This window comes from Haliotis asinina, chromosome 2, assembly GCF_037392515.1.
Source record: "Haliotis asinina isolate JCU_RB_2024 chromosome 2, JCU_Hal_asi_v2, whole genome shotgun sequence".
NCBI classification, from domain to species: domain Eukaryota; kingdom Metazoa; phylum Mollusca; class Gastropoda; order Lepetellida; family Haliotidae; genus Haliotis; species Haliotis asinina.
Window position 1 is genome coordinate 65,674,187 of NC_090281.1, and position 16,564 is coordinate 65,690,750.

Sequence of the window (16,564 nt, forward strand, 5' to 3'; positions counted from 1 at the left end):
TCCCTGCCGTGACATACGTGACTTGTACATCGCAGGAAATGTGTCGCACCACGCGTCACAACGCCAGATGTTCAGTGATCAGTGATCAGTCTACATGCAACGCGCTCTTCAATACCACTGCATGTATGAACGTGTTAAACATTGATTTCGTATAAATGAATGAAAGACAGGCTATTTTGTCTCGACAGTGAGTGACAGCCATAAGAACAGCGAAAACCTCCATGCATACATGCACACGCATTCGTTTCATAAAAATCAATTAATAATGCAATTATATCCCCATTAACATTATGCGTATATTTAATTAAACGTATTAACACCCTTTATCTTAAATTCACTGTTCTTCTTTACTGCAACTTACAAATTGAACAAAATATTGCCAAACCAAAGTTTTATGACAAGTTTCATCACAGTTTACATGTCATGTCCGTCTTCACAGGAAATAAATTTGTAGCCAACGTGCTAAAAGACTTTTCTTCAACACAAAAAACAACAATAAAGATGTTGGGGCAACCTGTCCCATTCTTGGTGCATTGTTTGATCTCATTAATCAGTAATCCGTACTAACGGATCTCTCTGACACCCTGGAGTGTCCCCATCCTGCTGGATACTGAGCTTCTGGCTGGCCATGGAAGGGTGGCAATGACTTCTTGATGCGGGAAATCACTGACTGCGCGTGGATTGGCGGCGTCATCCATAATGATTCGCCTTGTTATTGGGGATGATTATCAAAATCAGGCATTACATGGCTCCTCTACATTTCCTCTTTGTATCTTTGTTCACTCAGATTTGCTCTCACCGTGACAAGGTTGCAGTCATACGACAAACGACCTCATACCTCCAAAAACCATCCGCGTAAAGGAACCAGGATATTCCCTTGAGCGTATGACATGTTTCTCTGTCGCCATACATGCGTCATTTCGTCAGTAACAAAGACCAAAACCGGCTCTCGTTTGAAACATTTTCCACTGATTCTAGCAACCGCACCACTGCAATCTTGCACCCATGTGTGTATGTGTCAAGGACAAGTCTTCTAGCCCTATCCCTGTCGATTTCCAACAATTTTATGACTGAGCCGATGATGTGGAAGCCATTTTGGTTTTAATATTAGACTTGGTGCACTTTGAAACCGTCATAGCATGGCTGCGAATTATCTAGTTCATGTTTTGCGTGGTCTGTCTGAACGATGCAGATCCTTTACATCGTTTGTTTGGTGATATTTCCTCACTAACAGACAGACTGTTGAGGAGCGGGGATCTAATTGCCTGGCAATTGCCTATCTCACTGACAACCGGTCTTAACCATATACTAGTACTAGCCGTCTTTTGGCTGACGTTAGTTGAGGGGGCCCCATGCATAAGCTGTTTGAAGACAATAAGCATGTGTTTTAGCTCAGTTTTCTAAGAACCGTGTATGCTAATGGTAACTATATTCACAACACGACGTCGTGGAGTGCAAGTGTTTCATGTGTTCCACGTTTGTTACATGTAGTACGTGCATCATGATTTGTTGCGTTTGTGACACAATAGGTTATTGTTTTCATTTATTTTCATAATAATGTTATGAGACATCTTAAGATACTGAGAGAGAAATGTATAAGGTGTTGCGATGCTTTGTTCCACGTGTATATTTCATGGGGGTAACACAGAAAATGACTTGTTGAACTACTGGAGCCTGTTATCTCAGTTTGTTTGCAGAGCATGTACTAAAACTGGGCTATCTCCAGATTGGGTTATCTCCTGACACTTGTAACTCGCCTCCGCCTGGAAGTCTGCTGGCACCCAGATACACCTACGGCCGGCAGACCACCACACATTGCCTCTACCAGGACAACAAGGTGAAATATGTGACGACAGGAATGGGTTAGTGGTTTGTTTGTAGGGTGAGTGAGTGCGTTTAGTTTTACGCCGCAGTCATAAAAATTATATGGCGGCGGTCTGTAAATAATCGAGTTTGAACCAGACATTCCAGTGATCAACAGCACGAGCATCTACCTACACATCAGTCACATTGCCATGATGCTGTATCGGTGTCGATACATAAGCAGACATGACCTGTTCCTGCCCATGAACCACGGGTTACATGCAAGTAGACGCCACAAGATATGGGTGTACGATGAGGACAAAACATGTGTTCGGACTATTGCGAAAACAAGAAGCTCAGTCGAGACGACTGGTTGCGCTGTTCGACGCCAAGGGTGATGCGTCCGAACACACACGTTAGAGCGTCAGCGCACACAGAACCCTGGTAGTTGGGGGCTGATTAGTCAGTGTCATCATGGCTTGACCAGTCACAACAACTGTTACGAGGACACGGGTATTTTCGCAGATTATCAACACCAACGTCAAGTGGTGTTTTCAAAGCCAGGCTAGACAAATACTGGCACGAGATAAATGCATGTTCAGCGACCTGCTTGGTGGTAGGTTTAAAATGGGGGGAAAAAAGCTATTGGTATCGAGAATACTTATCAATTACTTTAATATCATTTTCCTATGTCGGTCGGCATTACATCAGCAAACTTAGCTATGAACGAGGTATCGGATTCTTGACGTAAATAAATATGGTTCTGTAGATTACGCCTGATTGAAGACGGCACGCGTTATTCGTAACTGCATGCTGCAGAACTTCTTGGTTTCGGAATCGAACGTTTTTCGTAAAGTAATATGGAGAACATCATGGATGGACATGGAGATAATAGAGAACTCTGTCATTGCCATCCAGTTAGTTCCTGCACGGACAGAGACAATCTAACCATTAGTGTAAGTGTAATACACCGACAATATGCACGATGATAACCTGCACGTCAGTGTTGCATCAGCCGTCTATTCCGCAACTGCACAGTTATCCTCGTACAAATAAATATACAAACGAAAATTATGGGAACCCCTGGCTACATTGTTCAGGTCACGCAGGTCATGCAGGTCATGCATGAGTAGCACCAGGAACCAGCTATTATAAGGTAGCACGTGATGCACATGGCCACAGTTCAAAGCGAAACTCTCCGCACCCAAATCACCAATACAGCTGAGTTAACTGAACGGTGAAAATGAGACAGACAAAATGGCAGTTTCAACTGAAGATGGGGCGTCAGTATTGAGGTGCTGGAAGGGTTGGCAAATCTGAAAGTGCAATTTCTCGAGATGAGATAAGTCCTGTCCGACAGGTTGGGTCACTCCTCGACAAGATAATCTCGGTTACGTTGTTAGCACTACGCAATAGATTCCAACCTACTTATGTTCTCAACAGAACTCGGACATCAACAGGAAGGCAAATTTCAACACCTACCGTCACATTCCGGTGTTATGCATGTCGCTCGGGTGCAAAGCGTCCAGGGTGATTCTGCTTACCAAAGACACAGATCGGCAAAGCAACACAAAGGACAGGCTGTCCACCCGTTAAGTAACTCAATGTAAACAGACGAACGTTGCCTCCCACTCGTAGACGGCTAAAGAACCTGACTATCGACGTAACAGTGAGCGGTATGCCACGGCCCCGTTCCTCAAGGCGATCGTAGCTCTACAACAGTCGTAACTCCCATACTTTAACATTGACTTGCGACTGTCAGTGCTACGACCGCCATCAGGATAGATAAGTAACTACCATACATTAACATGAACTTACCGCCATCTTAGAACTATGAAAGCTTCAAAGTCTTAGCCCAGAGCCTCGATCCTCAAAGCGATGGTAGCGTAAGTCTATGTTCAAGCGTGGGAGTTACGACTGTCGTATCGCTAGTCGCTTTGAGGAACGGGGCCCTGGCGTGTGTGTGTGTGAGTGAGAGTGAGTGAGTGAGTTTAGTTTTACGCCGCTTTTAGCAATATTCCAGCAATATCACGGCGGGGGACACCAGAAAATGGACTTCACACATTGTACCCATGTGGGGAATCGAACCCGGGACTTCGGTGTGACGAGCGAACGATTTAACCACTAGGCTACCCCACCGCCCCTGTCAGAGAGAGAGAGAAATTGTGTGTGTGGTGTGTATGTGTGTATGTTAGAGAGAGAGAGGGGTGGGGTGGGGGGATGGGGAGTTATTGTAAGTCCCCTGTGTCCGTCACATAAACGGTGTTACATATGGTTCCGGTGATCGAATTCTTGCCTTTGTGTAATAAACCGTCTTTTCAGTGTCTGATGACTTTCAGAACAGTTTCTCCTGAGTGGTCATCGGCAGTCCTTCATTGTGTTAGTCTTTGCTAGAAAATAGGACGGTTTTTTTTTCAAAAAAGGGTTTGGGAAAACCCAATTGTTTCCTGAAGGCACTAAATAAGTATTGGTTGTGTGGTGATATTTGATTGTCACTTGAACTAGCGTTATACAATCATCCTCACTGGACAGGGGAACTCCTTCTTCGCATTTGTCAAGCGCTCGAAATCATCGTATTGTGTTGACAAGGTGTCTTAGAAGTATCCTATCCTGAAAAACCTGCACACGTTTATAACTGTTCTAAGCGTACATGTGGCCACACCAAACGCGTAGCATATGCAAAATATATTTACACTACCTCTAGAGTGGTACATTGTAGAAACCTAGAGAAATATACCCCGTCAAACTGCGTTCGTGCACACTGTTTGAACATTAAATAAATGTCCCATGTCTGTATGTATATGTACTGGGCCTCAGATACAGCTGAATGTCAGCAAAATGTCCAATGTCTGCGTGTATATGTGCTGGGCCTCAGATACAGCTGAATGTCAGCAAAATGTTCCGTGTCTGCGTGTATATGTGCTGGGCCTCAGATACACCTGAATGTCAGCAAAATGTCCAATGTCTGCGTGTATATGTGCTGAGCCTCAGATACAGCTGAATGTCAGCAAACTGTCCCGTGTCTGCGTGTATATGTGCTGGGCCTCAGATACACCTGAATGTCAGCAAAATGTCCAATGTCTGCGTGTATATGTGCTGAGCCTCAGATACAGCTGAATGTCAGCAAAATGTCCCGTGTCTGCGTGTATATGTACTGGGCCTCAGATACAGCTGAATGTCAGCAAAATGTCCAATGTCTGCATGTATATGTGCTGGGCCTCTGATACAGCTGAATCTCAGCAAAATGTTCCGTGTCTGCATGTATATGTGCTGATCCTCAGATACAGCTGAATGTCAGCAAAATGTTCCGTGTCTGCATGTATATGTGCTGAGCCTCAGATACAGCTGAATGTCAGCAAAATGTCCCGTGTCTGCGTGTATATGTACTGGGCCTCAGATACAGCTGAATGTCAGCAAAATGTCCCGTGTCTGCGTGTATATGTACTGGGCCTCAGATACAGCTGAATGTCAGCAAAATGTCCCGTGTCTGCGTGTATATGTGCTGGGCCTCAGATACACCTGAATGTCAGCAAAATGTTCCGTGTCTGCGTGTATATGTGCTGGGCCTCAGATACAGCTGAATGTCAGCAAAATGTCCAATGTCTGCGTGTATATGTGCTGAGCCTCAGATACACCTGAATGTCAGCAAAATGTCCCGTGTCTGCGTGTATATGTGCTGAGCCTCAGATACAGCTGAATGTCAGCAAAATGTCCCGTGTCTGCGTGTATATGTGCTGGGCCTCAGATACAGCTGAATGTCAGCAAAATGTCCCGTGTCTGCGTGTATATGTGCTGGGCCTCAGATACAGCTGAATGTCAGCAAAATGTTCCGTATCTGCGTGTATATGTGCTGGGCCTCAGATACAGCTGAATGTCAGCAAAATGTCCAATGTCTGCGTGTATATGTGCTGGGCCTCAGATACAGCTGAATGTCAGCAAAATGTCCCGTGTCTGCGTGTATATGTGCTGGGCCTCAGATACAGCTGAATGTCAGCAAAATGTCCCGTGTCTGCGTGTATATGTGCTGGGCCTCAGATACAGCTGAATGTCAGCAAAATGCCCGAAATGTAAATGACAATGCATGAGCCTAGTTTAGTGACCTTATCTATGACGTCCTATTTATCGAGCATGACAAACTCACGTGATAGATGCGCTTACATGCAATGTATAACAGATAGTGTATCCGACAGCTGCCGTTCTGTATGAATACATGACGTCTTTGTATAAGAAAAGGGCATTTTTATGACATGGTGGATTCTTGTGTAAAGAGGACATTAACTTGAAATTACTGAATTGTCTTGCACTGGTGTCCATTTTCAAAACTGCTAAAAATGAAATTATCGAAACCCTGTCTTACTCGCCTAAATATATACATATATAGCTGGTCGGTACTTTTTGAATCGTGTCAAGTCTTTCACGACGGTACGCACAGGTATGGGGACAAACATTGTCTCGATGTGTATACAGCCTCATTATTTCGATTAATCCATTTAGAGAGAGCTTGCTGTTACCCAACAGACTACTGCTCCATAGAATTACGCTTCATTTTATAATAATTCAAATGTTTGATTTTCTAGGCACGACTATAGTCAGCTGCGTATGTGCATATCGGAATTGTGTAATCAACGTTGGCCAAGATTTGTGCGTGACCTATATATCCCCGAGGTAGAGCAAACAGGAGACAGAACAACGAAGTCGGTCAGTGTCCAACCGTGCTAACAAAACACAGGTTGCCACGCCCGAGGCAAGGTTTGCTGCGAATTCTGTTCTGCAAAATGTACGTCAGCAATTAGTTATGCATATACATACTGATAAAACATAGGTAATTCCAGATGACGTAATCACTACACCAGTAAAAGAATCGGTATCGAATCGTCGCACCAGTGAAAATAAATCAAGCTGTCATCCATAGTTTTTTTTTTCAGTTTTGTACTTCCCAATTTCTAAAATGCCATTAAAAAGTCACGTAATCATTGTTAAGCGTGCACAGTAGTGAAGATCTCGTTACACAGAAATCGGATGCTATAATTTTGCTATGTATTTTCGTTCTTATTTATTGTAATGATCAAATGGAGATGAGTAATCCGATCAACAGATGTCATTATCAGAATCCCATTTGGAGCTGCGTAATACCAGTGACAGCTGGCACAGCTCTGAAACAGTAGGCGCTACCCATGTGTGCATACAACTGTTATGAGGGAGTTCGGTTTGACACTTTCTTCAGCTATAGTCCAGTAATATCATGACTGGGGTACACCAGAAATGCTTCACACATTGTACTCAAACCGCGTTAATACCATCACGAGCCTGCAATATATTCTTATTGATGAAACGTTCCGTTGACCATTTAGTACTGAGTTGTGTGTTAATAATGCATGCTGAACAGAAAGGTTTGTGAATTTTATTTTTGTGTGTTATAGTAGGAATGAACTTTAAGGGAGTGAATATCCTTGCAACCTCTCATCCCTTAAAACATTTAATATATCCTGTGTTCAAAGTTGCCAACAAAGCCAGTTGTTTTGTTTATGACACGTTTTCTTTTCCGGTAAATATTGCAAGGATACTGCTTGTTTGTAAGATACAACCTTCTGCAATACTTTACTCAACTGACGGAGACCTGGAAAGCAATGGAGCCAATACAAGACAATCTACTAACTGACAAGTGTTGATTTCCGTCACTGAAATATTATGACGTCATCAAGACCGGATTATCTCAGATCGTCCAAGGTAACTTAGTACCTCTGTCAAGGTAAATTCAAATCAACTGCTTCCAATATCCAATCTGAATCTACCTGCTGCAATTATGCAGAAGAAAAACGACAAATGTTCAAGTTTTGATGTCATTTAATCTCGCCATGCTGTTGGTACAGCAGATCACTCATGCTTGACATCGGACACCATACAGCCACCACTGCACCTCCCCTTACCTGGTGGGGAGCGGGGCACAAGCTCATCCTTCCATTCTGATACATCCCATAGATTGAAATCAAATGCTTACAATAGCTCGAGACTCACCTTCTGCATACATAACCCCATATAAACATCACTGACTGCCAAGTGATGGTCATTCAGGACAAGTCAGTGGTAACCAAGGGAACCTGGTTAGATGTGGAAATCTCATTTACAGTGAAACCTGCCTAACTTCAGAGAACAGACAAAGTGAACATAACAAATAAAATCAGTGTGTAGAAATATGCAGGTACACCCCCTTCCCCATACTGGGTACACATGGAATAAACTCAGATATACCTGTTGATATGATAAATCAACAAAACAGAAAAACAAATGAAAAACAATTCCAGATGACAACAAGTCTTCAGACTAAAATCTAAAGAAAAAAAGGAATTTTTTTCAAGATTAATAAACAGCATTTGAAGATATCAGTGGCAATGTCTTAGTTTAGAAATTCAGTCCAAACTTCAGTCCAAAGCATCACATCAAACAATCCCTGCGTAAAGAATTTAACATAGATATAAAATAAAACAAAAGAACTAGCTCTTTGGTGAACGAGACATGAATGTGAAGATGACTGACCACAAGCATTCAAGGTTCACTCACTGCATCACTGTGTCCTATACACCAGGTGTGTCCACGCAGACTTACTTCTGTTAGCTTTACTTCGAAGCAGGTTTCACTGTTCATCACAAGAGCACCATAGAAATGACAATACAGTTTGTTCTTGAAGATGTTCCGGGAGTTGGGACTCGTTCTTGAATAACCAACTAGAGCTCAACTCGCTGCAGCCAGCTCAACTTGCAGTACCCTAGTTTGATTGTATCCAGTTGGATCTATTACTTAACAGGTACCATGTCGCAAACTGATTTATGAAGAATATCAAAAAGGCTGAACTGATATTTTTTACATAATGAAATGAACTGTGATGAAATTTACAATGTGGAAGTGCAATGAAGGTATTTTACATGATGTACATAGGGAAATTTCAGAAATAAGGAACTTCGAAAATCTGCTTGCCAGAGTTTTATGGGGAATAAATCGATGGTATTGAAAGGCTCATGTGAGCCACATGGGTTTGCAGTCTCTCCAGGAGAACTTTTCTGACCAGTCACAAATGATTCACAACCCAAGTCCTGACCTTCATCGTGAGCAGGACTGGAGTTGAGCTCTGTTAGTCGTGCACACTCTCATGATATATTACAATGACACCATCATATACATTTTGTTTGACTCAGGCTCAGTCATTAACTGTTCATGAAGTATCAAAATGGCTTCTATACTTACAGCTTTTCACAATATATTACTATAAGATTAGTCTGACAACAGAAATGCTTGTTTTATTGGACTTTTTTAAGTCATGGATGGATTTAACACTGATCATGTCACAAGTGACTTTGAGTATCATACATATCAATATATTATTCTGATGGTTACTATGTACAGTTTTCTTGTTAGATTATCCGGCTGTTGCTGATAATCTGACAGCCAGGAAATTTGCTTCAGGTGTCTGCGTGACAATAAATAGTTCTGTTAATAACAAGTACTATTTTCTCTAAAGTAAAATGGCCAAACCAATTACAAGACTATATACAACACTATATGGCCAAACACTTAATGTCTTTTCCCTATGAAAACAAGCATTTCTGGTGTCCATCAAGCATAATATGTACAGCCTATACAACTGAATACTTAGACTGGTCCACAACACCATGGATCTCAGGTGTTGACACGAAACTCTCTGCTGCCTTTTGATGCAACATGGCTTCCCATATAGATGTTTGTTTCAAAAGCAAAGAATGTCTGTTATCCTACAGCGAGTAGAGTTTCAACTTAAGACAACAGGACTAATATAGTATGAGATACACAATGACACAATGAAAGACAATTGACTTTTTTCGTGTGTTTCTTTCTTTGTACTTTTTTTTCTTTTTTTTAAAGAATTTGTTTCATTTTTACTGACCTTGCACTGTTGCTTACTGATACTTAGTGATTATGTCAACGGCCAGGTTCAGACTTAGCATATATGAAAATTAAAACATTTATGCTTTTTATATGGTGGCTTAACCTATTGTAAAACAACCAACTTCCATTTTCAAGAATCTCAAAATAAAAACTGTTCTCACATTGGTTTGAGATTATGCCCAATCTCCTCATATAGTAAAATTAAAGTTTTCAAGATGGAGGTAAGATAATCATAAAACCTGTAAAACGTATTAAACCACCATACAAGACTACTTGCAGTAATAAAATAGTCAATAAACTGTGCTTAGAACAAGACCATTAAAGTTACACAATAAGGAATACTTTCTGCCTCGACAACAACAAAGACAACACTAAATGTGCAAACTGCAGAGATGTTCAGCAGAGGAAGATTAACTATGAACACTCACGACTTGCTCATCTGGTACATGACAGCTCACGTCATCTTCTTGCCAAAACATTTGCTAAGAAGTTTGTGAAGAATGCTTCAGCTTCCACACAAACACCATAAACAACCCTGTACAGATAGACTGTGTGTCTATTTGCACAGGTATCTATGATTGCTAATTTGCACAGATAGTCTGTACTTGAGGATACAGTTCTCCGTCAGTATCCTGGTGCATCTCTGATCCACATGAGCCCCTCATCGGTTTATCAAAAGAGCAGGATTCTTCGTTGTAAAGACGTTTGAATCCATCATAGAACTCCTCTTCCTCATCACTGCTGCTGGGAGCCACTTTGCGCTTCTTCGACTTATTCCTCACAGGCACAGGCTTGAACTTGTACGAAGTGACTCTCTGGCGGCGATGCTCGAGGAATTGGGCTACAACCTCTCGACAACGAATGAGATCTTGACTATCAACCTGAAAAAAGACAAAGCCAAATAGTGAAATTGTTGCAAAATTGCTTTGGTATTCTTATTACATGTGATCACTGATCCATCAGCTTCAAACAAGGTTGGGGAAAAAAATAATTATACCCAGATAAGTTATGCTCCCCACCAAACACTTACGTCCAATAAATGTAAGAGCACAAAGGACAACTTTTTCACCTTGGTCATCTTCTGCAGCAAAATGATGCTAGGCAGCCATGCTGCTGTTATCTGCTCAATTTCCAAACTGATCAGAGCCAAAACGAGGCTCACAGGTCGGAAGGTAAGCAGATGGTGACAGCATAGACACGCAAACAGTTTGCGTGTAAGAATGGTCATGTGACTTGAGGGGGTCATCTGTATCAGACTGTCCAACAGGTGGGGGTGATGTCTCATCAGCACAGCATGGATCTGTCAAAGATACAAACAGTACATGATACAGACATGCTAATATCACAAACATAACATACAGAACCTGCTACAACATTCTATCTATATGACAAAAGTACATAATGACTGGCAATCCAGTGCCAGTGTACTACGTAACACCACCATTAGAGATCAGAAGGTTTCTCTGCTCGACACTGACGCTCTATAACTGAGTGAGAGCAACAAATGAGAGGTGGTTACATCAGAACTTCTGCAATGTGCAATCCTTGAATAATTGATAAATCAATGTAAAGTTGATGTCTTTTCAGATTAATACATATACAATAATTGTAGAGTTATAAAATCACAATCATTTTTTCAGTGACAGGTGCTCTTAGTATTGGTTTCCAGTGTTGGAATGTAATATCATGAAAAGATGACTCAGTGAGGTGCTTCAGTAAGGACTAATGCAGTGACGTTTACAAGCTGACTGTTAGTAGTTTCAGCCCTTGAGATAATCCATCCTTAACAAGTTTAAGAACCACCAGATATCTTAATACTGTTCACAGTATCTACTGGGGTTTCATGTGAGTAAAATCGAAATTGAAACTTACAATGTGAAGAAAGTTGATGGCTGTGACATGCTTTGGGTTCCAGCCAAGCTTGTTGAGAATTATTGCTTCCATACGGAGAACCTCCGAAACGGAGCAGCCACACTCACTTTGCCTCACAAGATCCAGGGTGCTGGGGATCATCTGTAACACCACATCACTTATCAGTTCCACAGAACCTGGCAGCCACTAGCTGGCTTCATACTGTTTTCACAGACTAGTGTTCATTCATTGAATAGGAAGCAGTTACAAATAGTACACATACTATATGTTTTTAATAACTTCAATACTTCATTATGAAGAATATCAAAATTCTTTTCCAACAAAACATTTTATAAATACTCCTAAAATCGTTTAGTATGAAGGCAAGACACATTTCAGTTATAAAGAAGCAAGGCACATTGATCTAAGCATAAATGAGCTAGTTGCTGATACAACACTAACCTCATCTTCTTCCAGTGTTTTGGCAGCTATATAGAAACAGCTGACTGAGACACAGTGCAGATACTTGGGGCGAACCTGGCCATGAACAAACATCAACACTTTAACTCTGAACTCCCCTAACAACAAACACTTCCAACAAAATCAAGGTTACTAGAATGTGCAAACTGTCAAATATAGACTTGATATAATGAAATGAAGAGCAAACTGAGGTGGAAATACACTTGACTGAATAATGTTTCGTAGTCATTTGCAAGAAAATTATCATGGAAGATTCAGTTGCCTCTGTGGACTTAACATGATAAACTATTCATATAATTCTTAAGGAAAATTAAAGAATTCAAAATATTCCATGACATGTAGTTGGACTAATATGAAAACCTCTGAATTCTGCTTGATGTTATCAATGTTTTGCTAATCTGCAACTTACCTTAACAAGTTGAAGGAATCGGTCCAGAATGGATACAGCCAAGTTGAAAGTTTCTGGCATGAAGTGAAACTTAGAGTTGAGGAACACCAACCATGATGCCTTTTCATCTCTATGCCCTCCACTCAGCTCCTGTAATGTACAATTGTCTTTTCATGCTCATATTTATCTTCCAGACACACTAATCTAGACAAGACTACTTATCCTGGACTGGCTACCATTACACAGAATGTGAAAACAAATGACTTCCTTGTGATAACTGGGCTGCAATCATTTCAAATGGTACATCTCAGTCACAGACATTCTGTTCAACTGAGTGTCCATTTTGACATACAAACACTTGGGTCACTGGATTGCGAACTGAACCACTTTGAAAATAATTTATCAGTCAAACTTTGGGAATATTTCAGTGTAAACAGAACAAATGGTGGCTGCACACAAGACAGACAATATGACTGCACCACCACTACATGCTATAGCCTTATTTGAGCACACAAAGGTAGACTTGAAATGACTGGGGAGGAAGGCTTGTGAACATACATGCCTTGGGAAGAGAACTTATATTGTATCCTAATCGGTCCCTTATATCATGTCTAAAGGCAGTGACTACCAGGACTTTCCACAGAACACTCAGAAACCATACTACTGGTCTAACAAGCATGTTGAAACAAGTATTCTTGGACTGACACAATCTAGCTATCTGCAGCTGATGTCAAGGTCAAGAAGTGGCCATTGTAATATGGTTAAGTACTGGAGAAAAAATATACAATAGTATCTGATGACTTGACAACGTAACCTATTTAACTAGGGAATTACAAAAGAAACATTAATTTTTTTACTTGTACCAGGACATGCTTTAAAGTAAAATTCCAAAATAATCAACCAATCCCCAACACTTTTGGGTGATCCTAGCCACTGAAGTTTACTAACATATAATGCAGTTACTTGATCACTTACATTGTGCTTGACAAGCTAATCTATGCCACTCAAAAAAAAAAATTACTGACAAGAGCTATTAGCAATAGCAACATGAAAAAGTCCTGTGGTCCCCAACATAGTTTGAGTTGTAAACAAAATCTCCATGAAAACAATGGAAATGTAATGGAACACCCATGTTTTATCAAAGTTTCATAAGTAATACTTGACAGGCAATCTGAAAATTCTCCATATTTTGCTTGAACTGTTCAGTGAAATACAAATCACTTCTACAAAGCCACATTGTTAGTTGTCACTGTCCAAACATGACTCAATCTAAACCATTGTACCAAGCTTCCCACCCCCTCACTGCTACTTAAATGTGGACAATACAAGGAAAGATATACCACCTGATAATGACCCCACAAAAACCTCAGTTAACAATATCACTCCAACTCTTGAGAACAGCATAACAACCAATTACTAGCTGGCAGGCCATGCAACACGACCTGGTGGTGACCCCTTAGGTAAATCAAGTGAGTGTTAATGAACGAGCAACTGTCAACGAAGCCTAGAACAGTGCATACTTACACTGCTTGAGTGCTAATTTTAATTGTCAGTTGTCAAATTTGTGTTTCTTAGCTACTTAATAATAATGTACCAATAGTTGCATCTTCATATGAATCTTTGCCCAGTTCAACATTCATTGTTTAAATAAGAAAACAATAACAACAGTGCTCCATTATCTTCAAAAAGCAAACCAGAAACGGGACAAATCCAGCAATGTGACACGTTCACAGGCAGGAATTAATGTCAAGTTCGGATAAGACTTGTAACCGTGTGTTATCTAACACTGACTTGAAATAAGAACAGCTACGAAAACATCTTCATGCAACTGTCTTTAAATCAGACAAAGACTTTATTCTTTATTTTCTATCCCTTCAAATGTTGATATTAATTACTAGCGGCCATGTTTCATACATTATACCTTCCTATTTACATTAAGAAATGACTACATCTAAATCCTGATTTTCAGAGAAGGATCTGCCATTTCAAATTCACTTATCCAAAGCTTTTAGTCATAACAAACATACATCACGAGATGCACAATTTTCACACTACAAATTACAGTAGATTAAGATGCAAACGTTTTTAATCCAAAAGGCAAATGCTGAACGTAAATGGAGAAAGTCACTTACTACTAGCCATCAAGAGTTTTATCACTACTGATTAACAGTTACAAGAATTAATTGATCTAGATTTTGGCCAGAACATCATCTTATTGTCAGCCAAACATGAACAAGTACCTCCAAATGAGTATTGAAAGAAACACCAAGACCTACATAAATTGGCCTTTGTTATTTTGATAATGAAGGCAGGATAAACTGAGCATTATGTAAGCGTTGTGTACCTCTGAAGTTGCTTTGTATGAGACTGGTTTCCACTGTTCCTGCTCCTTGTTCAAGGCCTCCCCCAGCATCTGCACAAGGTGCCTAGCATCCAAACCACTGTGAAGCAGCATCTCCTCCCCCCACGATGCACCACGATACCTGAAACCATACACACTATTAGGTGAAACATTCTCTGGGCAGATCACTTAATACATCAGCATATAAACCAAAATGTCTTTGGTATGAACTGGGTCTAAAAAAATAGCTTTATACCTATGAAACATGTTGTGTCAACAGAACATGGCTGGAATTGACAACGCTTTTCTTTCACAACTCTACCATTACATATAAGGAAGGGGTCCTGTGAATGATTGTATATGTATCAATGTGTAACATGGCACAGTCGTGTCTTCACACAAAACAAATAACACTAACACACTGAAAATATTAAATAGCTCACACAGTCAAATGCGCTAAGCAGCTGAGATTATCACGGTCACATGATTACCTGAAAGAGTTCATGAGCTCAGCAAATATTGATGGCTTATTCAGTAAGACTTCTGCCCATATCCCCCTTAAATTAAAATGAGGAAGTATTTCTTTGAGAGGCATTCTAAGAAGCTGAATATGCCTTTGAGCTTGTTCAAATACAATGAAAGAAACATGTTAAAACTAATCCTTATCATATGAGGTATATATATTCAGGTGATATATGATTTGGCAGGAATGAAGTTTAAGAGGTGATACAGGAAGAAATATTTCTAAATGGAATGTATGTTAAACTGGTAATTAAAGATACATTTTACAATACCACCAGGAAACCAATATTGTAAGTGGAAAAACCCCAAAACATACTTGTAAAGTCACTTCTGTCGTTTAATGCTGCCACTTTGTGCAATGTTTGGTAACATCAGTGATATCAAGCACCAATACAGGCTTTCTAATTTCTCCACATCCCTGTCAAAATCACTTCTTGTTAAATTTGACGTCACTCATGACAGGATACATCACACCCAGGAAATGACAGCAGACACTTTCATTCCTAATGTTTACATACATGCTATGAAAGATAGCTTAATAACGTTTAAGGATATCTATTGGTGATGACAAATGTCCACAATCGTGAAATTACACACTGGAAATATTAAGAGTGCTCAATCTGATATTGACCTTGGGAAAATCCATCGTCGCCATTACGAAATTCTAGTCCTTAGGAAATTGTGAATGCAAATACTGAAAAATGCCTTGTTATACAGAATTCAAAATTAGTCCAAATCCACTAGTCATGTACGATATATCATATAAGTTCACTGGTGTATTCAACTGGCTGTAAACCAATGAGTTATTTGACATTTTGTGATGTGAGCCAACGAATTGCTATGTAGGTCACAAAGCGCTGAACTGTCAAAATCAGCCGACTGGCTCTACATCTAAGAAAATACAAAATATTACGTACCTGACAAAGACCCGGGGACAGTTTTGGAAGAAAGGACGCTCCCTGGTCCATAAACGTTGGTTACGTTACATTTATTGTTTCTGTACCCCCATGGTTCTGTTATTTCGAAACTAAAATGAAGAGAAAGATATTCCACTTTCCTGAACGTTCCGTTTGTGATCTAAATTTAGATCTCGACCGGAGATCCACAAACCGCACTATTTATCCCTACACTGGTGTTCAAAGCGTCACGCAGCATTTGATTTTACGAATAAACACTACATTCAAAGAAGTAGCATATATGTATACCTTTATATACCTCCAACAAGTAACCCTGTGCACACATACGCACTGAAAATGCATTTA

The 16,564-nt window shown here is 40.3% G+C and overlaps 1 protein-coding gene across 1 annotated transcript; it reads right to left on the reverse strand.

Annotated features, from left to right (window-relative positions):
* Nucleotides 1-7,633: 7,633 nt before the first annotated feature.
* LOC137274172 (cyclin-I-like) lies at nt 7,634-16,564 on the reverse strand. Its single transcript, XM_067807210.1, has 7 exons — nt 16,220-16,564; nt 14,784-14,922; nt 12,461-12,589; nt 12,034-12,108; nt 11,593-11,733; nt 10,790-11,020; nt 7,634-10,601 (listed from the first exon to the last, which is right to left on the reverse strand). Exons 2-7 carry the CDS (start codon nt 14,892-14,894, stop codon nt 10,302-10,304), a joined length of 987 nt encoding a protein of 328 aa, XP_067663311.1. The 5' UTR covers nt 14,895-14,922; nt 16,220-16,564; the 3' UTR covers nt 7,634-10,301.

Bases quoted from the DNA above. Each gene is read 5' to 3' on its own strand.
- LOC137274172 (XM_067807210.1), bottom strand. From the start codon at position 14,894: ATGCTGCTTCACAGTGGTTTGGATGCTAGGCACCTTGTGCAGATGCTG. The intron at 11,734-12,033 runs GTTAGTGTTGTA...GTGGTGTTACAG, and splicing joins AAACACTGGAAGAAGATGAG to ATGATCCCCAGCACCCTGGA. The intron at 11,021-11,592 runs GTAAGTTTCAAT...TATCTTTGACAG, and splicing joins CCATCAACTTTCTTCACATT to ATCCATGCTGTGCTGATGAG.